The sequence below is a fragment of the Pelobates fuscus genome, chromosome 9 (genome assembly GCF_036172605.1).
Source record: "Pelobates fuscus isolate aPelFus1 chromosome 9, aPelFus1.pri, whole genome shotgun sequence".
Classification (NCBI taxonomy): Eukaryota; Metazoa; Chordata; class Amphibia; order Anura; family Pelobatidae; genus Pelobates; species Pelobates fuscus.
Window position 1 is genome coordinate 52,045,744 of NC_086325.1, and position 21,610 is coordinate 52,067,353.

At 41.0% G+C, this 21,610-nt stretch overlaps 1 protein-coding gene across 1 annotated transcript in view; it reads left to right on the forward strand.

The window, feature by feature from the left end:
- RNF128 (ring finger protein 128) overlaps positions 1-20,899 on the forward strand; it is a 63,681-nt gene extending 42,782 nt beyond the window's left edge. Inside the window, exons 4-7 of the mRNA XM_063431962.1 lie at positions 3,168-3,250; positions 15,630-15,726; positions 17,102-17,264; positions 20,426-20,899. Of these exons, the coding sequence (XP_063288032.1) occupies positions 3,168-3,250; positions 15,630-15,726; positions 17,102-17,264; positions 20,426-20,547 (465 nt within the window). The 3' untranslated portion in view covers positions 20,548-20,899. The remainder of the gene's footprint in view (positions 1-3,167; positions 3,251-15,629; positions 15,727-17,101; positions 17,265-20,425) is intronic.
- Positions 20,900-21,610: the final 711 nt, after the last annotated feature.

Here is a 21,610-nt window from a genome sequence, read left to right on the forward strand (position 1 = left end):
CTGTGGCTGCATACAGCTCCCCTCCTGTCCCTCCATCCTAACCTGCTTTATCCAATCACACAATTGTAAATGTTATTAAGAAGCACATCAAATACTTTTGGGAGTTGTAGTTTAGTTATCTGTGTTCCACTTATGAAAGCTATTTGCTGAACTACTCTGCTCTTAGCAGAACTGAGGCTGAGCACAGAGAACTTTGGAATATGTTGGTCACCCATTCCTTAACATGTTAACTCTTGCTCTGCTGGGTTAAATCAGTCAAACAATTCAGACACCACAGAGCAGAATTAAAGGCTCCTGTCTGGTTAAAGGGACACTCGTCTGCCCAAATGCAAAATAAATAAATAAAAATCAATTAAAATTCACATTCATGTAATATTCAAAAAATGTTTCATTGTGTGCCGATCGAAAAAACACTTGCTAAGACTGCAGTTCTCTTGTCTGCTGCCTTTGCAAGCCCTCCTCTTCTAACCCCGCCCAATCTTTCTGTGACTGCCCAATCACAGACTTCCCAATGCAGCTCAATGAGACGTCTTTACAAGGCGGTGCTCTGGGCTATTGCTGCCTCTTGCGTTCATTGTTAATAAGCTAACCAAACCAGGAAGTAAAAGGACCCGTGTAACCAGGTTCATTTATAAAAGTGTCAATTTCTATTGAAATCTTTACTCTTTGCAAAAAGGGGGAAAAAAACCTAGGGACTCTAAAGCGAAGGAGCTTTGAGGGTCTGGAGTGACCCTTGAATCTACAGGCAACTTTCAAGACCTGATCTAACATGCTGATTTTCATAAAAAGAAGGCATTTAAAAAAAAAAAAAAAAAGTTATTTTTATCCTTCATTACTTCTTTTTTTCTGTATTAATTTAGTTTATTGCAATGCATTAACAATGTGTAACTTCCACCCCGCGGTGCTTTGTTTGCTACTCCTTTGCCATGTAAGAATATCATTTAAGTTTATTTCCTAAAAAATATACAATTGCCCTCCACATCCCGCCTAACTGTAGAGAGTTTGAACATTGTTTGTGTTTCTCATGTATTACATGCCCCTCTGGGAACAGTAATAATTTAACAATGCCTGGCTTATGCCTTGGAAGTAATGTATTTCAAACAGTCAGATTTATGTTTTAAAATTCACCCGAACTGTGGAGTTAATGTTGTTTATTTTTTTTTTATTTATGTATGTGTTTAATTTTTAATAGTTTTGGATAAGCTTTTGAAATGAATTAATATTTTGAAATATATTAAAATAAATTATATGTAAAATTATTACATTTTTTTCAAACTTCAGCTTTAAACAAGCTCTGTGAATGATGCCAATGAAGGTATTAATTATTATTTTTTTTCTTGTAAATTTTTTTTTTTTTTATATTTCTAATTTTCTGTTTTCTTTCCACTGAGATTTATTGTTCATTCTTTTTGTTTTTACTGGAAAGATCTGATACTGGTCTACACATTTGGCACTGTATTATTTTTCAGAATAATTTGGCTTTGCTGACACTAAAATGAAAGTTGCATTGTAATGTTTGTCTGCCTTGTAAACAGAGCATTTCTAAAGGGATCATTGCAATGTGAGTCACAGCCGGATAAATACCTCTAATTTTACTTCTCCTCCTTTTTATGACCTCAGCAGTATCCCTCTAGTGATTTGCATCTCCTGTGATCTCCTCTGGGTCAGTTGTTGTTGTTCCATAGCTGCTTCACTAATTCTGATGTTGGTATTATGCCAGCGAAACTCAGTTGTGCGTTTGCATAAAACAAAAAGCCCTTTAAACAATAGGTATTTTTTTCGACAATGTAAGTTTAATAAATACTTTTTTATTTAAAAAAAAAAAATGCTGCAAGTGTTAAATGTTGCATGTTTGCATATTGTTTCTGTATTCTACATTTATTATTATTATTATTAAGATTTATAAACTAAAAAGCGCCAACAAGTTCCGTAGCGCTGTACAATGGGTAGACTAACAGACACGTATTTGTAACTAGACAAGTTGGACTCACAGAAACGGAGATTGAGGGCCCTGCTCAATGAGCTTACATGCCAGGAGTGGGGTATAGTGACACAAAAGGTAAAGGGTAGGGTAGAAAAGTAGGTGGCTAGTAGTCACTTATATAAGTCACCAGAACCACTACAGTTTAATGTAGTGATTATGGTGTCTATTACCTGTACCTGTAAGCTTTTCAATGTAAGTACTACTTTTTCAGAGACAAGGCAGTGTTTACATTGCTAAACAGAAATATGGGATTCAGCCATGCATCTAAAATAGGGATAAACAAATCTCACGTAGTGAAGTATGTCAAGTTAGAGATGTATACTAACAAGAAGATGGAGAGTTTTGTGCCTTGTGGTGCCTCCCCTGATTTCGGCTGGGGGCTAACATATTCCTCACCTCCTCTTCATTAGCAGTATGTCCAGGGGTCAGTAGTAAGGTGAAAAGCCACTTTTTTTGCAATAATTTGTATATGTTTATTGCATACAAATTATCAAAAAAAACAAACCTGAATTTTTAAAAGATAAAATGGGTCCAGCTAGTTTCTTCCACCAAAGTTGACTTCTTCAGGGACACAATGAGGTCATTTAAAATCAAAGTGCAACAGTGCAAAACCAATTGCCAAAGGGAAAAATAAAGACGCAGCAGCATTGGGAAAACCACCTGGGAAGCTGTATTAATTATACAAAGTGTGTGTGTCTGTCTGTCTCATACTTGATTCGGGTGATACACACCTACAAAATCTTTTTTTGTTTTTTGCAAAGTGTTTACATTGCTGCCTAGTAACACCTTTAGTGCTTCCTACTCTATTTGTGCACATGATGGAGACACTGACCGTTCCACATATAGATGCAAAATCCCCTTTTTACTCTTTTATTCGGTTTTATTCATATCTAGGATACTGTTGATAATTTAAAAAATTTTAAAGTGGGTAAGTGTGTTTCGTAGAAGTTATTTTCTTTTTATGTCCTGTGGAATGCTTTTTATAATCTCATAAAAACCTATTAAGAAATAAACAAGTGCAAAGGACTTTGTAGTGACTGATAAGACCCAAAACACCATAAAAGCCTTTTGTATCTATGCTGCCATAGTTCTCTGGAAATAAAGTGACAATGCAGGAAACGGGTGCAAAATGAAGCTTGTGTTCTATTTCCTTGGCCAACTAACTCCTGTTTTTTCTCCCCAGGTGCTTGGACCCGATGGGGATAGCTGTGCTGTGTGTATTGATACCTACAAGGCTAATGATGTTGTGCGCATTTTAACATGCAAGTATGTTATTGAATGGCTTGTACTTCTCTTTTCATTGTCACAATATGGAACTGGACTAAATTCTGTCTTAATAGGCCATTTTTAAATCATATATCTGAAACAAATATTTAATTCTTAATTCCTATTTTTACTAACTGCTTTAAAGATTTTTTTTATTTTTTTTTAATTGATTTTTTTTATGACCCCACTAAGCAACAAGTTCTGAAATATGTGCAGGTAACCATGACAATTCTTCAAATATTTGTTCTGAGGAATTCCAGACGTCCGCAAGATCTGATATGTTCACCAAACATCACCTGAAAGGCGTTTCTTGAAATTTCACACATTTTATAAACATTTACTCAACCTCAATATGAATTTATTTTGTTTATTATTTTTCTCCCCTTATTAAGTAGGCTTCTGTATATTTCATTTTAAAAGATGGGAGCATAATCTAAAGCAGGAAACACTCTAACATGGAAAAAAAAAAAAAAGCTTTTAACGTTAGCAAGCATTTGTTTTTAAGTGGCTTTTAAAAAAAAAAGGCATTTAAAAAAAATATGAATTATATTGATTTATTTCTTTGGTAGGCTGAATTTTGCATTAAACCAGATTAAGCAGGGCCAGATTAAGAGCCCATTTGGTCTGGTGCTGACCATTTTTGTGTTTTCAGTCAAACACTAAAACAGTCATACCTCCCAATCGTCATGTATCTGATGGAGGTGGTGCTGGAGAGAAACTCACAGAAAACACGTGCCCTATGCCAATGTCTCGCTTTCATATTTCAAGTGAATCCATTCCCCTTAACAGCAGTGTCCGGTGAAGCATCATGTCGATGGGTGGGGTAAAAAGGTGGGCCACTCCACTAACACAAATCATGTAACCAGAACCGCCCAAAGGGGGCAAACATGCCCAAACAAATCTGCCCGAAGAATAAGGTCAGCCTGATGTAAATGCATGTCAGGCTGCCTGCCAACCATGCAGGTAAGCCAACTAAAGGCATAGTATGCAGACAGCACACTTGGCTTAGTATAAATGCATCTAATGATGCACTCGCTCCACGCTTTCTAAGGACTTCCCGCTCGCACTCACTTGTCCACTCCTCTCCCTACCTTCTTAATAGCATGCAAAAGCTCTTGCTAAACTGTCTGGGACGGAGAAAAGGTGTATGTAGTGAGTGTAGAAGAAAGGGAACATGACACAGAGTTAGAGAGACTGAAGCAGCAAGAGCCTTTGCATAATGTGGAAAGTCAGCTTTACCTTAGCTAATCTTATTGTCAGCCAGTCCACACAAGTTGTGTTCCCCTACATCCATACTTATGCACGAGCATGAGTTAAAAATAGGTTGTTTTTTTTGTTTGTTTTTTAGCAATGGGCCTATTCCATTGACATGGGGCTTGAACTGCAGCGCCATCAGCCCCTATGTTAATCCAGCCCTGAGATTAAGTGTAATTTTTTTATCTCGTCTAATCTAGGAAAGTTTGCCCTGGTCATGAAGAGATTAGCATAGTGCTGAATGTTAAATTGCAAAGTTCATACAGTACATTACACAACGCCTAGATTAGGACTAAAGCAATAACTGGAAACTATTTAAATAATAAACCTGGTTCCGCCTTAACGTAATAAATAAACAGATACGAGACTATTCACCCAGTTACGTTTCATAACATGAGCCATGCCTTTATAAACGATAATAAAATCACTTTGCCCTATTATATTTTAAAGGCCAAATAAATGAGAATTACTTTTTTTTTTAATGTTTGTGTAGCTAAAACACACTTCCTGGTATTATTTTTTAACCTTTGCCCCTCTAATTTAAGACTATGTCCTCTTGTTATGGTAGTTTTTCTTCTTTTAAATATAGTCTCCTCCTTTACTGTGTTGATTCCCTTTATGTATTTAAATGTTTCTATCATATCCCCCCTGTCTCGTCTTTCCTCCAAGCTATACATGTTAAGATCCTTTAACCTTTCCTGGTAAGTTTTATCCTGTAATCCATGAATCAGTTTAGTAGCCCTTCTTTGAACTCTCTCTAAGGTATCAATATCCTTCTGAAGATATGGTCTCCAGTACTGTGTACAGTACTCCAAGTGAGGTCTCACCAGTGTTCTGTACAATGGCATGAGCACTTCCCTCTTTCTACTGCTAATACCTCTCCCTATACAACCAAGCATTCTGCTAGCATTTCCTGTTGCTCTATTACATTGTCTGCCTACCTTTAAGTCATCAGAAATAATCACCCCTAAATCCCTTTCCTCAGATGTTGAGGTTAGGAGTCTATCAAATATTCTGTACTCTGCCCTTGGGTTTTTACGTCCAAGTTGCATTATCTTGCACTTATCCACATTAAATGTCAGTTGCCACAACTCTGACCATTTTTCTAGTTTACCTAAATCATTTGCCATTTGGCTTATCCCTCTTGGAACATCAACCCTGTTACATATCTTGGTATCATCCGCAAAAAGACACACCTTACCATCAAGACCTTCTGCAATATCACTAATAAAAATATTAAAGAGAATGGGTTCAAATACAGATCCCTGAGGTACCCCACTGGTGACAAGCCCAAGCTTCGAATATACTCCATTGACTACAACCCTCTGTTGCCTGTCACTCAGACACTGCCTTACCCTTTCAACAATATTGGTATCCAAACTCGAAGATTGTAGTTTATTGATAAGCCTTCTATGTGCAACAGTGTCAAAAGCCTTACTGAAATCTAGGTAAACAATGTCTACTGCACCACCCTGATCTATAATTTTAGTTACCAATCAATAAGATTAGTTTGGCATGATCTCCCTGCCCATGTTGTCTCTGATCTTGAAATCCATGTGTTTTTAGATGTTCAACAATCCTATCCTTTAACATGGTTTCCTTCACTTTCCCCACTACTGAAGTAAGGCTTACTGGCCTATAGTTGCCCAACTCCCCCTACTACCTTTCTTGCGAATGGGCACAACATTCACTAACTTCCAATCTTCTGGGACTAATCCTGTTAACAATGATTGGTTAAATAAATCTGTTAATGGTTTTGCTAGTACACCACTAAGCTCTTTTAATAGCTTTGGGTGTATTCCATCAGGTCCCATTTCTTTTGGACTCCATTTAAATTGCTCCAGTCTGATAATGACTCCTTTACACATATTCTAATTTTAGAAAAGTCTGTTTTTTTAAAGTCTAAAACTTTTGCTTTTTTTGTGGTGTGACTCAGTCACTGTTCCTATATTAAACCACACTGACTGATGATCACTGGATCCTAAACTTTCACCTACAGTAATATCTGATACCAAATCTCCATTTGTTAACACTAAATCTAGTATGGCATCTTTACGAGTTGGCTCCTCAACGACTTGTTTTAGAGACAATCCCAGTAGGGAGTTTAGAATATGTGTGCTCCTGGCACAAGTAGCTATTTTTGTTTTCCAATTCACATCAGGAAGATTAAAGTCACCCATGGTGATAACTTCCCCCTTCATTGTCATTTTAGCTATTTCTTCAACTAGTAGATTACCGTATATACTCGAGTATAAGCCGACCCGAGTATAAGCCGAGGCCCCTAATTTTAACAAAAAAAACTGGGAAAACTTATTGACTCGAGTATAAGACTAGGGTGAGAAATGCAGCAGCTACTGGTAAATTTCTAAATAAAATTAGATCCTAAAAAAATATATTAATTGAATATTTATTTACAGTGTGTGTTTGAGTGCAGCGTGTGTGTATGAGTGCAGCGTGTGTGTATGAGTGCAGCGTGTGTGTATGAGTGCAGCGTGTGTGTATGAGTGCAGCGTGTGTGTATGAGTGCAGCGTGTGTGAGTGAGTGCAGCGTGTGTGAGTGAGTGCAGCGTGTGTGAGTGAGTGCAGCGTGTGTGAGTGAGTGCAGCGTGTGTGTGTGAGTGTGTGTTGCAGAGCCTTGGTGGGGGTGGGTGTTTTTTTTTATTTTAATTTTTATTAATTAAATTTTTTTTTATTATTATTCATTATTATTTTTATTAATTTAATTTAATTATTATTATTGTATTATTATTTTGTTTTATTATTACTAATTATTTTTTTTCGTCCCCCCTCCCTGCTTGATACATGGCAGGGAGGGGGGCTCCTTCCCTGGTGGTCCAGCATTGGCAGTTCAGTGGGGGGAGGAGTGGGGCTGGCAGAGCTGTACTTACCTCTCCTGCAGCTCCTGTCAGCTCTCTCCTCCTCCGCGCCGTCCGTGCAGCTCCCTCTGTCAGCTCACACTGTAAGTCTCGCGAGAGCCGCACTATGACCCCGCGGCTCTCGCGAGACTTACACTGGGAGCTGACCGAGGTGCTGAACGGACGGCGCGGAGGAGGAGAGAGCTGACAGGAGCTGCAGGAAAGGTAAGTACAGCTCTGCCTGCCCCCCTCTCCCCCAGTCTGTAATTATGGCAATGCAAATTGCCATAATACAGACTCTGACTCGAGTATAAGCCGAGTTCCGTTTTTTTAGCACAAAAAATGTGCTAAAAAACTCGGCTTATACTCTAGTATATACGGTATCTAACTCTTCACTTTGTCCTGGGGGCCTATAAATCACACCTACACGAGTTAAATTCTAACGTAACCCAAACGGACTCTATGTTCGCCTCACTAACCTTTATTAGGCTAGATTTTATGCTATCCTTCACATACAGGCAGGGCCGGCCTTAGGCATTTAGACGCCCTGTGCGAAAAATCTTCACAGCGCCCCCCCCCCCCCGTCATCCATGTATGCTGTTATGTTTGTGTTGTCTGTGTATGTAATAGTACGCATGATGACTGTGTGTGATATGTATGCTATGTGTGATATTTGTAATGGGTGTATTAACAGTGTGTGATATGCGTGTATTGGTTGTATGTGACACACACACACACACAGTCAGACGGCCATACACACACACAGGAAGACATCCACACACACACAAGCAGACAGTCATACACACACACACACACACACCGGCAGACAGTCATACACACACACACAGACACACACATACAGACACACAAAGGCAGACAGTCACACACACATACAGACACACACAGGCAGACAGTCCATCATACACACAGACACAGGGCCGGTGCTTGGATTTTTAGGTACATAGGCGAAGATGCATTTTTTCGCCCCCCCTCCCCCCCCAAAAAAACATCTTCACCTATGTGACTCTTAACCAGCCCCTCTCCCCTCCCTGACCATTAATGGTCCCTTCGTGTTCTTCTCCCCTACCCCCTCTTTTCCCTGTCTCTTGGTGTTTCTCTCCCATTCCCTCCCTGTCCCATGGTGCACCCCACACCCCTTTAGTGGTCACACTCCCCTTCCTGGTGTGTCAGTGTGTACAGAGTGTAGCGGAGCGGAGCGCGGTACAGGAGCTTCAGTTTTTTGTACCCGGCCGAACTGACAGGGAGTGCTCTCTCTGTGAGCACCTCCTGTCAGTCTGGCCAGGTACAGGAAACAGAAGCTCCTGTACCGAGCTCCGCTACACTCTGTACACACCGACAGTCACACACTCAATGACAAACACACAGACGTCACTGACAGACACAGACAGTCACACACACACTCAATGACAAACATACTCTCACTGATTTGACAGACACACACTCATACACTGACAAACACACTCATCATACACTGACAGATACACTCACACACACACGCTGTCACTCACACACACACGCTGTCACTCACAGACGCACACGCTGTCACTCACAGACGCACACGCTGTCACTCACAGACGCACACGCTGTCACTCACAGACGCACACGCTGTCACTCACAGACGCACACGCTGTCACTCACAGACGCACACGCTGTCACTCACAGACGCACACACTGTCACTCACAGACGCACACACTGTCACTCACAGACGCACACACTGTCACTCACAGACGCACACACTGTCACTCACAGACGCACACACTGTCACTCACAGACGCACACACTGTCACTCACAGACGCACACACTGTCACTCACAGACACACACTGTCACTCACAGACACACACTGTCACTCACAGACACACACTGTCACTCACAGACACATACACTCACACACAGACACATACACACACAGACACATACACTCACACACAGACACATACACTCACACACATACACTCACACACAGACACATACACTCACACACAGACACATACACTCACACACAGACACACACACTCACACACAGACACACACACTCACACACAGACACACACACTCACACACAGACACATACACTCACACACAGACACATACACTCACACACAGACACATACACTCACACACAGACACAGACACTCACACACAGACACAGACACTCACACACACACAGACACTCACACACACACAGACACTCACACACACACAGACACTCACACACACACAGACACTCACACACACACAGACACTCACACACACACAGACACTCACACACACACACAGACACTCACACACACACACAGACACTCACACACACACACAGACACTCACACACACACACAGACACTCACACACACACACAGACACTCACACACACACACAGACACTCACACACACACACAGACACTCACACACACACACAGACACTCACACACACACACAGACACTCACACACACACACAGACACTCACACACACACACAGACACTCACACACACACACAGACACTCACACACACACACAGACACTCACACACACACACAGACACTCACACACACACACAGACACTCACACACACACACAGACACTCACACACACACACAGACACTCACACACACACACAGACACTCACACACACACACAGACACTCACACACACACACAGACACTCACACACACACACAGACACTCACACACACACACAGACACTCACACACACACACAGACACTCACACAGACACTCACACACACACACAGACACTCACACACACACACACAGACACTCACACACACACACACAGACACTCACACACACACACACAGACACTCACACACACACACACAGACACTCACACACACACACACAGACACTCACACACACACACACAGACACTCACACACACACACACAGACACTCACACACACACACACAGACACTCACACACAGACACATACACTCACACACATACACTCACACACAGACACATACACTCACACACAGACACATACACTCACACACAGACACACACACTCACACACAGACACACACACTCACACACAGACACATACACTCACACACAGACACATACACTCACACACAGACACATACACTCACACACAGACACATACACTCACACACAGACACAGACACTCACACACACACAGACACTCACACACACACAGACACTCACACACACACAGACACTCACACACACACAGACACTCACACACACACAGACACTCACACACACACACAGACACTCACACACACACACAGACACTCACACACACACACAGACACTCACACACACACACAGACACTCACACACACACACAGACACTCACACACACACACAGACACTCACACACACACACAGACACTCACACACACACACAGACACTCACACACACACACAGACACTCACACACACACACAGACACTCACACACACACACAGACACTCACACACACACACAGACACTCACACACACACACAGACACTCACACACACACACAGACACTCACACACACACACAGACACTCACACACACACACAGACACTCACACACACACACAGACACTCACACACACACACAGACACTCACACACACACACAGACACTCACACACACACACAGACACTCACACACACACACAGACACTCACACACACACACAGACACTCACACACACACACAGACACTCACACACACACACAGACACTCACACACACACACACAGACACTCACACACACACACAGACACTCACACACACACACACACTCACACAGACACTCACACACACACACACAGACACTCACACACACACACACAGACACTCACACACACACACACAGACACTCACACACACACACACAGACACTCACACACACACACACAGACACTCACACACACACACACAGACACTCACACACACACACACAGACACTCACACACACACACACAGACACTCACACACACACACACAGACACTCACACACACACACACAGACACTCACACACAGACACTCACACATTATTTTATAAATAAATAATATCCACCCAGCCTCCCTACCTGGAGAGCTGGTGTGGATGATGAATCCTTCCCTGGGGTCCAGTGGGGCTGCTGGGCGGCGTGCGGCTGTGCTGAGATCAGACGCGGCGAGGGAGCTCTAACCTCTCTGCTCGTCATATGACGTCATATTCCGGCTCCCGCGGTATCAGCAGACAGGCAGCGCGCGAGGGAGCAGAGCAGAGAGGTTAGAGCTCCCTCGCCGCGTCTGATCTCAGCACAGCCGCACGCCGCACCGGGGGCCGAGATGGTGGCCCGGCAGGATAGAGAGCTTCCCTCCTGCCGGTCACTGAAATCTTGCGCCCCCAGAGCCCGTGCGCCCTAAGGCGGCCGCCTGTGCCGCCTTATGGACGCGCCGGCCCTGCACAGACACACACAGGCAGACAGTCCATCATACACACAGACACACACACACACACAGAGGCAGACAGTCATACACACAGAGGCAGACAGTCATACACACAGAGGCAGACAGTCATACACACAGAGGCAGACAGTCATACACACAGAGGCAGACAGTCATACACACAGAGGCAGACAGTCATACACACAGAGGCAGACAGTCATACACACAGAGGCAGACAGTCATACACACAGAGGCAGACAGTCATACACACAGAGGCAGACAGTCATACACACAGAGGCAGACAGTCATACACACAGAGGCAGACAGTCATACACACAGAGGCAGACAGTCATACACACAGAGGCAGACAGTCATACACACAGAGGCAGACAGTCATACACACACACACACACACACGCGCAGACAGTCATATACACACACACACACACACACGCGCAGACAGTCATATACACACACACACACACACACGCGCAGACAGTCATATACACACACACACACACACACGCGCAGACAGTCATATACACACACACACACACACGCGCAGACAGTCATATACACACACACACACACACGCGCAGACAGTCATATACACACACACACAAGCGCAGACAGTCATACACACACACACACACGCGCAGACAGTCATATACACACACACACACACACACGCAGACAGTCATATACACACACACACACACACACACGCAGACAGTCATATACACACACACACACACACACACGCAGACAGTCATATACACACACACACACACACACACGCAGACAGTCATATATACACACACACACACACACACACGCAGACAGTCATATACACACACACACACACACACACGCAGACAGTCATATACACACACACACACACACACGCAGACAGTCATATACACACACACACACACACACGCAGACAGTCATATACACACACACACGCGCACACACACACGCAGACAGTCATATACACACACAGAGGCAGACAGTCATATACACAGGCAGAGAGTCACACTCACCTGACAATCACACAGTTACCTGTGGAGTTCATTGTGGAGGCAGTGCAGCTCCTGGTGACTGTTTGGTGGGGAAGCAGGGACTCCTTCCTCCATCCCCTGCAGCAGTTTTCCGGCACTTTTAGCTCCGCCCCCGCCGCACGGTAAGCTCCGCCCCACCGCAATTTTTTATTTTTTTTTAATCCCGGCCGGCTGTGCGGCCGCACGGCGCCCCCTGCTCCATGGCGCCCTGTGCGGCCGCACAGCTCGCACACCCCTAAGGCCGGCCCTGCATACAGGGCCACCCCTCCCCTTTCTTGCCTTCCCTGTCTTTTCTATATAAAGAGTACCCTGGTATTGCTATGTCCCAGTCATTTTTCTCATTATACCATGTCTCAGTAACCGCGACTAAATCTACACTATCAGTTGCCATTATTGCCACAAGTTCATGGATCTTATTCCCTAAACTGCAAGCATTTGTAGACATGACTTTAAGCTTATAATTTTTTTAACACACTTGCTACAGGCACCTTCTGTCCTTGTTTTGGGGGACAATTGGATTGAGGTTTTATCACCTTTTTGCCACCCCCCCCCCTCCTAGTTTAAATACATCCTAGCAAAACCTCTGAACTGCTCACTGAGAACATTTGTTCCCTTTTGAGAAAGATGCAAACCATCTTTTTTGTACAGTTTATTTCCATTTCAAACAGAGCTACCATGAGCAATAAAGCCAAATCCTTGCTCCCGACACCATTCACCAAACCACAAGTTAAAGTCCCTAATACGCATCCGTCTGTCATTCTGAGTGTTATGCACAGGCAGAACTTCAGAGAATGACAGTGTGGAAGCAACCTGCCGTATATCATTGGCAAAAACACTAAAAACTTCCTTAACATCTGAAACCTCATTGCAAGCCAAGTCATTTGTCCCTAAATGGACAAGTACATCCAATTCTCCTTCCTGCTTTTCTTGCTTAAAAATATTACAGATACTCTGCCATTTAGGAGTTAAATAAATTGGTTTATGCAGCCCTAGTCACACCTCCTTGCCATTAACGTGCACAGCCTTCCTAAATACTTCCTGTAAAGTGGCATTTAATGTTTACACTTCCTTTACTGCAAATTCCGTTTTACTTTATACTTTCTTATTCACTGCTCTGTTAATAGCTTGCTAGACCTTGCAGGAGCCTCATGTATGTAATTAACGTTCAATTTACAGAGCAGGAAGGAAAACCACTTCTAAAGCAAGTTAACATCTGATTTTATTTGTTTACTTATATTTTCCCCCTTTGCAGTCAGTGTCAATCATAGCCAGGGGAGGTGTGGCTAGGGCTGCATAAACAAAGTGATTTAACTCCTAAATGGCAGATAATTGATTAGTGAGACTTCAGGGGCATGATCTATAGTCCAAAACGACTTCATTAAGCTTACGTTGTTTTGGTGACTATAGTGTTCCTTTAAGTACCAGAAGCCTTGGCTAGTGTCCGCTGTTGTCCAATCAGCTTCCTATGCTTAACAGCAGGAACTGTTATAGCAGGTGTAAACCTCAGTGCTGTCCCAGCTCCTCCAGTGTCTGTGTGTGAGAGTCTGGACAGGAGGTGGAAGGGATCACTTCCCCTCTGCCCACTAGTGACCTCTCACAGGAAATGTCTTGTTAGGGGATGCAAAAACCCCTCCAAGGTCCTGTATCTAAACGCACCTTTTCCCTAACCCCTCCCAAAATGTTAAGCAAACCTTCACCTTGGTACTATGTTCAACTTCTTACACTAAACACCCAATGTACCCATACTAAATTTAACCCAAAACTCAATAAATCAAAATACCCTTATACCATAAATGTAAGACATTTAATCCTTTTAACACTCTGTAATCTAACTCTGAAGTTAACCCCTCCCCCTTTACCTTAAAGGGACACTCCAGGCACCCAGACCACTTCTGCCCAATGGAGTGGTCTGGGTGCCAACTCCCACTACCTTTAACCCTGCAAGTGTAATTAATTATTGCAGTTTTCTATAAACTGCAATAATTACCTTGCAGGGTTAACTCCTCCTCTAGTGGCTGTCTACTAGACAGCCACTAGAGGGCACTTCCGGGATTCTAGCACAGGTGTGAGGACCTCCAGCGTCGCTAAAATCTCCATAGGAAAGCATTAAGAGCATTTTCAATGCTTTCCTATGGAGAGGTCTAATGTGCATGCGCTGCATTGCCGCGCATGCGCATTAGGTTTCCCCCGCCGGCGGGCATGATCGGTCTCCCCCGCCAGATGACGTGGTGACTGGGAGGAGCGTGGGCAGACCCAGAAGCAGCGCCAAGGATGGGGGTCTCGGGTAAGTGACTTGAAGGGGTTTTGGACCCCTTCAGCAACCGGGGATGGGAGGTGGGAGGGAGAGGTGACCTGCAGTGCCAGGAAAACGTTTTGTCTTCCTGGCACTGGAGAGTCCCTTTAACTACTTCTAACATTATTTCTAACCCTTACACCGCTGCATATAATCAGATTCAAATATTTTGAATGCAGAAACATGTGCATATATACTGTGTGTATATATAGATATCTGCTGGTTTTAAAAAAAATCATTTTATACAACTCTTGTAAAGCATGTGTCTGTTCTTAGTCTGTATAAAAACGAATCTCCAGTGTGGACTGAATTACCACTGTTGAATCAATGGAATCCAATAGTGGGACCGGAAATCTAAAATTTAGAGCATGTGTTCAGCCTTGTAGACGAGGGTAGCGATATGTTGATTTTTATGTCCTTTTTCTCCATTTGTATCTTTTCTTCATATTTTCATGGTTCTAAACAAACCTTCTACTTTCCACAGCCACTTCTTCCACAAGAATTGCATTGACCCCTGGCTACTTGAACACCGAACATGTCCAATGTGCAAGTGTGACATTTTGAAATCACTAGGAATTGCGGTAAGTTCTAATCTTGTATGTTGGTGCAAATTCTGAATGTGCACATGAATATCAAAATATATGTGTATGGAAAAACTTCCGTTTGGCTTGGAGGACTAACAGATTCTAGAGGCGTCCATATCATTCTTAAATCTCATTATCTACTTTATCCCAATATGTGCAACATTTGTCTATCAAACTTATAATGCAACAATATACATAGCAATGAATACAATCCTTCTGCAGAATATGAATGCTGTGTACTGTAAAGCAGTTAGGTCCTCTCAGTAAGGAGGGGGATGTGGTATGCAAGGAGCATTCAAAACCTCTTAGGGACACATGACGTAAATATTCCGTCATGATTCTCTTTTATTTCTGAAGTTGTGTCCTTAAGGGGTTAAATCACTACATCACCTTTACTGCTAATACCATTAAGAACTCAACAGTGAACATGGAAAATGACACTTGGCCATTTTTATTTATTTTTTCCCTCATGGGGGGGAAATGTAATTGCTTTATTGTAAAATAACCTATCAACATATTAAGTTGCATTTTTGGTTATCATAGCAAGAACACCCCCTGCTGGAAATGTCAATACAATGCATGCCAAACATAGAAGTATTTAGTCTATTAATCAAAGTTCTTATATTAAATAAAGTCAAAGGGTCAAATAATGAGAGTAAAAAATAAAAAGCTTATGTGACTTTGGTGTTTTTAATTATTGTTTTTTAAATATATATATATATACTATTTGTCATTGGGAAGCATGATCTTTGACAAGTTTTTTCACTGGGCGGAGCTTAAGCAAAGTTCCATTTTACCTGTTGTTATTATTAAGCAAATTTACCCACAATCCATCAGTCAATAAAATCCCAGAGAAGGGCAAATTCCAGACACCATAGACAGAGGAGAATAAAATGAAGGCTCCGGGGTATTAAGATCCGATGCAAGGAATAAAAGTTAATAAAAATATTTCAAGGCAAGTGGCATAGTGGGGAATATAATCCTATTTTTTTTTTTTTTATACAAGGGGTATAAAGAAAATTAAAAACTGAAAGGGGAAAAAATGACCAAGCCGCTTCATCCAGTATATCTAGTATTTCATACCAGCCAGTGCCAGCAGTACCAAATCCCAACATTTTACACCTGTAACATTGAGGTGCTCAGCGACCTGTCCACGTGTGTTAAATGAACCATTGTGGCCTTGGCAATCACGCAAGCCCAGTGTTCTGACCAAGCAAAAGTAAATGTTTTCACGCCTTAATTAACACTTTGCATATTTGATGTTCCTCACCCACGCTTGCTGTTGAAAGGTTGGACATGTACCACCATTAAGCATAATGTTATGGTTTTTACAAGTGGAGTAGTAGTAATCTTTATGTATTTATTTATTTAGCCTACTGAAGAGCAAGAGACCGGTTTGGCCATTGCCTCTGTTTCCAGTGATCTCCAGAGAAGCACAGTGCAGGTAGAAGATGAGACTCGCAGTGACAATGCATCGTCTGGATATGCCTCTGTTCGAGGGATTGATGAGCCAGCTGAAGATGCAGAAGCCGCATGTGAGTATTTTCTATTTTAAAAAGCAAAGATTGCAACTTGCTGAAGGGTAAATGGTGCTGCTCTGCGGTTTGCCAACCATACGTTATTCATTATGTAGTATGGATTAAAAAAAAGCGATATTCCTTTAAGTACAGACTAGATGACATCTGCAGGTAATACGCCACGGTCCCTTCCCTATACCTGTCAGTATTTGATTAAATTGTGATAATGAACTTCAAGACTTGAGTAATCCGTGTTTTACCTGGTGGGGTGGGGAATAAAAATCTCCACGGGAAATCTGTTAATTCCATTTGTTGCTCAGGTAATTGCTTCACGTTTAAACCTTTATCCCATTTTCTATCAGCTGCATTTACTGTACAGGAAGTGATCTCTGAACATCTTTGGTTTGTATGATGATTCAAGGAGACACTTCACTTTTCTATGACATGGTTTTGGGAATAAAAATAATGCAAAAAATGACTTGCACTTTGGCTCCCTCCCTCTATTGTTTGGCTCATCCAAGATGAGGTGATTAGATCTAAAGTAATAGCCTTAGGTTTCCAAGCCTCAGCTCTCCTCTGTTTGCTCATATAAGCAGAGCTGTCCTACTGGTACACATATGCTAAATAGTTGCAGTATTTGTACTGGGGAAAAGGTACGGAACTCCAGTCACGCGTAAATAGAATCCTCTACAAGTTTGCCCTTGCTTAAATAAGCAGTGTTTTTTATTTTTTTTTTATTTTATTATTTCATTTTAATTTTTTTATACATATTTGTGCCAGTGGGACAGGCAATGAGATTGTCTTTACTGCTTTCCATAGAAAACCTACAACGCTTCTATTAAATGTGAAAATGCTTAAATATTTCAACCACTTCCTTATTGAAGACCTTATTTAAAAAAATAAAAGCTATCTCCCGTCTGTGTACCTATTGTCCGTTGATGGACATAAGCAAGCCACATGTTAAGTTTGTAGCGAGGCAAGGTCAAGTATGGTTAAGTGCAGGAGGCATGGGAAAGTGTTGTTTTTTTGGATTTTTTTTTTAACCAGATTTTTGCTTACAAAAATGTATCAATTTGTTTGGCTGTGAAGTGACCAGATGAGTATGAGCCAGATTTGATATTTGAAGCCTTTTTGATGGGTTGCAGTTCACTCCACAGCTTACCTAGACCCGTGTCCCACCTATTCTCCAAATCTGTCATAGGCATAAGTCAGACAATAAGCTCCATCCATTTGGAAAGGATAGTTTGATAACGATCTGGGAGCCATGTTGGATTATTCTTGCCTATTTTCTGGTTTTAAACTTTTTTAATGAGGGAAAAAGTTCATGTAGTGGTTGATTTTTAAAAATAAATTTTATTTATGCAGTACGTGCTTTAAATAAAAGCTGTGGCCTTTGTATCCACATAATTATATGGTGTAATTTTGTGTACATATTTTATAATTGGTTTATAATGTATGTAAAAGTGATTAATCTAATTTGAAGCAGCTCTTTAATCCATGGCAAAACAGAAAGGGCGTGTACCGCGCCTAGTGATTTATATATGCAGAAAATACATACATGTATCCTTGAATATTCCGATAAATCGTAACCTCGGAAAATAATGAAGATAAAAAATAATAGTGCAATACAGTAAATATTATCTTAAAGACAGGTAGTTTTATGGCTATGTACAGTTCACTCCTATTTGGATGAGCTATGACAGAGCTCTGCTGTGAAGCGCTTGGACGGTACAATCCCCGTCTTTGGATTTGTAGTGGTTGCCACAGATGTTTTCAAAGTGCAATGCGCTTAGTAGATATAAAAGAAAGATAGCAGCAATATGGTGAAGTAATTACTAATAACATGAGTGCGTGAAAACATTTTGTTCAGTAAAAATAGGGTTTCAGTGGCTCTAACTGATGCCTGGCAATTGTTTTTAGTAGCTATATACAAACTTGCTGCTTAATAACGTGAACACCGTTAATCCATAATGGAAGACTTCTTGCTGTATGTACACACTCTGTAAGACCAGATATGATTCACACTAGTGGACTACATTCCACCAAGTACCTGAATTTATTTGTGTTTTGTTTAGTAAAGCAAATCAATCTGTTATTTATTATTTTCCCCCTATAATGTAAGTGTATACTATGGAAAATAGTGCCATCTAATGGCTCTGTAGATATTTTAATAATCAGTCTCTCTCATGATAAAGATATGCGAAAAGACGAGATGCAGAGACAGAAGCTACTCAAAAAAAAAAACTTACTTCAAAACCGTGTTCTAGAATTGCAGTCACAACTCGCCAGTCATGATGCTCTAGACTGAGAGAAGTCCCTGTAAAACAAAATGGTTTACTCCCTGACGAGCCATGTATAGTCATTCTAGACTCTGCTTTCTAGTTCCCCAAGTTGACACAAATTGCAGGCACAGGGAAATCATGGGGGTTTTACGAAAAGTAACAAGATGCAGTTTTTTTTTTTTTTGTTTTTTTTTTGTTTTTTTTAATGCTCAATAAACAACACATTTTGTGCACAGCCATTTTGAACAATTAAATTTCAAACAGAAATGGAACATTTTTATTAAATGGTAAAGCACAAAAAAGTATCTATTTGTCCTCTCATTCATTCTAGCATCTCATCTGTTTAAATGATGTTGGCATGCTCATAGTATATTTATTTCTGCCAATTTCCCTGTTCTATGTGCCTTCACGACTTTTTTTGTTTTTCTTATTCCTTTCATTAAATTTGTTTGCTCATATAATCTCAACTGTCTAGTTCATTTAACATGGCCCCAGTTTGTTAAATTAATAAAAATATATTATTTGTTCACTATCCTCTCCTGTTGTCCAACTAATGGCATGGAGACGGGGAATACATTACACCCTAAATCAGAATGATGGTATTCACTTTAACTTTGGAACTACTTTCCAGATATTTTGTGGAGTGTGGTCCACTACCTCTGACAAAACCAATTTCACTGGTCATTTCCTTCTTTTTGAGACATGGTAAGATATTTATTGTACTTTTTATCATGTTAAGTAAGGATACATTCAAGAGAAAACCCTTGTACATGTTTTCTCAATCTAAAAAATATTAATGAGGTTTGTCTTATATAACCAACGTAAATTGTTGTATATGTTAGTTTATTGGTTGGTTCTTTAATCCTGAATCTTATATTTCTTGTATTTTTCCAACAGATGAAAACATAGATCTCGTAAGCAACGAGTCCTCCGTCGTTACAGCTATTGAGGTTCTTCCACACATGGACAACCCAACGTTTGAAATAGAGGACAACCCTGGTCGGGTGAACAGGTCATGAGTTTCAGAACGAGAAGACAATGCCGTGGAGTCCCTTCAACCAAAATCGCTCATTTTGAGTCAGACTCAAGTTTAGTTTGTGTTCTTTGATACACTTTTGACAAAACAATAATTATATTCCGTTACTAATAGAAGAATAGAAAAAAAAATGTATACTTTATATAAAGGCCTGTAACTTATACAGATAATATAACGGAAATCCTATGCATTCTGCAAATAGCAAACATTAATGGTGCAAAGAATTATATTCATCTTTTTGTAATCTTTTAAGGAAAAACATATTTCTAATTTTAAGACTAACCAGAAGTGAAGCTTTGGATAAGTGCATATTTTTAATGAACCCAGAAAAGCTTATAGTTCCTGTTACTCATGCATTTTCCTGAAAATGTGTTTTATGAATTATGTCCATTTTGGGAATATTCCTAAGGGAGACTACTAGTTAGTTTATGGGAATATTGCTGTGAGGACATAGAGTGCTCTTGTTCGTTTCAGAGGTTGTTCGTGCCTTACTAATGATGCTGACTACTCTATGTAAAGGCAATGTGCCCTGCAATAAGAATAACACTATTTAATCCATTCAAACTCTTTTTGTGAAATGTGGTTTTTCACTAAATTCTTTTTTTTTTTTTTTTTTTTTTAAACCCTGGATTCTCATAGTAAGACACCTGTTATATAGAAAATTAACTGCCAAACCATCAGGATAACGAAAGATTTTGATTTAGGGTTCTAAAAATGAATGCACTGATGGTGTAACTCATTAATTTTTCAATACATATGATCCCAACAAGTCAAACAGGGTAGCGGCATGTGTCTGATTTTAGTAAGCCAGTCTGAGAAGGACCACCAGAGGGCGCAACCGCACAACTGTGCAGACTATTGGTAACATAGTATATATATAAATGATTATTCCAATATAACATGTCCAATGGGCCTTGTATTCCAGTACATTTTGCCTTAGACAAACAGTCTTCTTTCTCATAGTGACTTAATAATTTTGTCCTACCTTGCACATTTTACATGGAATATTTTTTATTTTTCTTCCACTTTTCAAAGTTAAAAAAAAC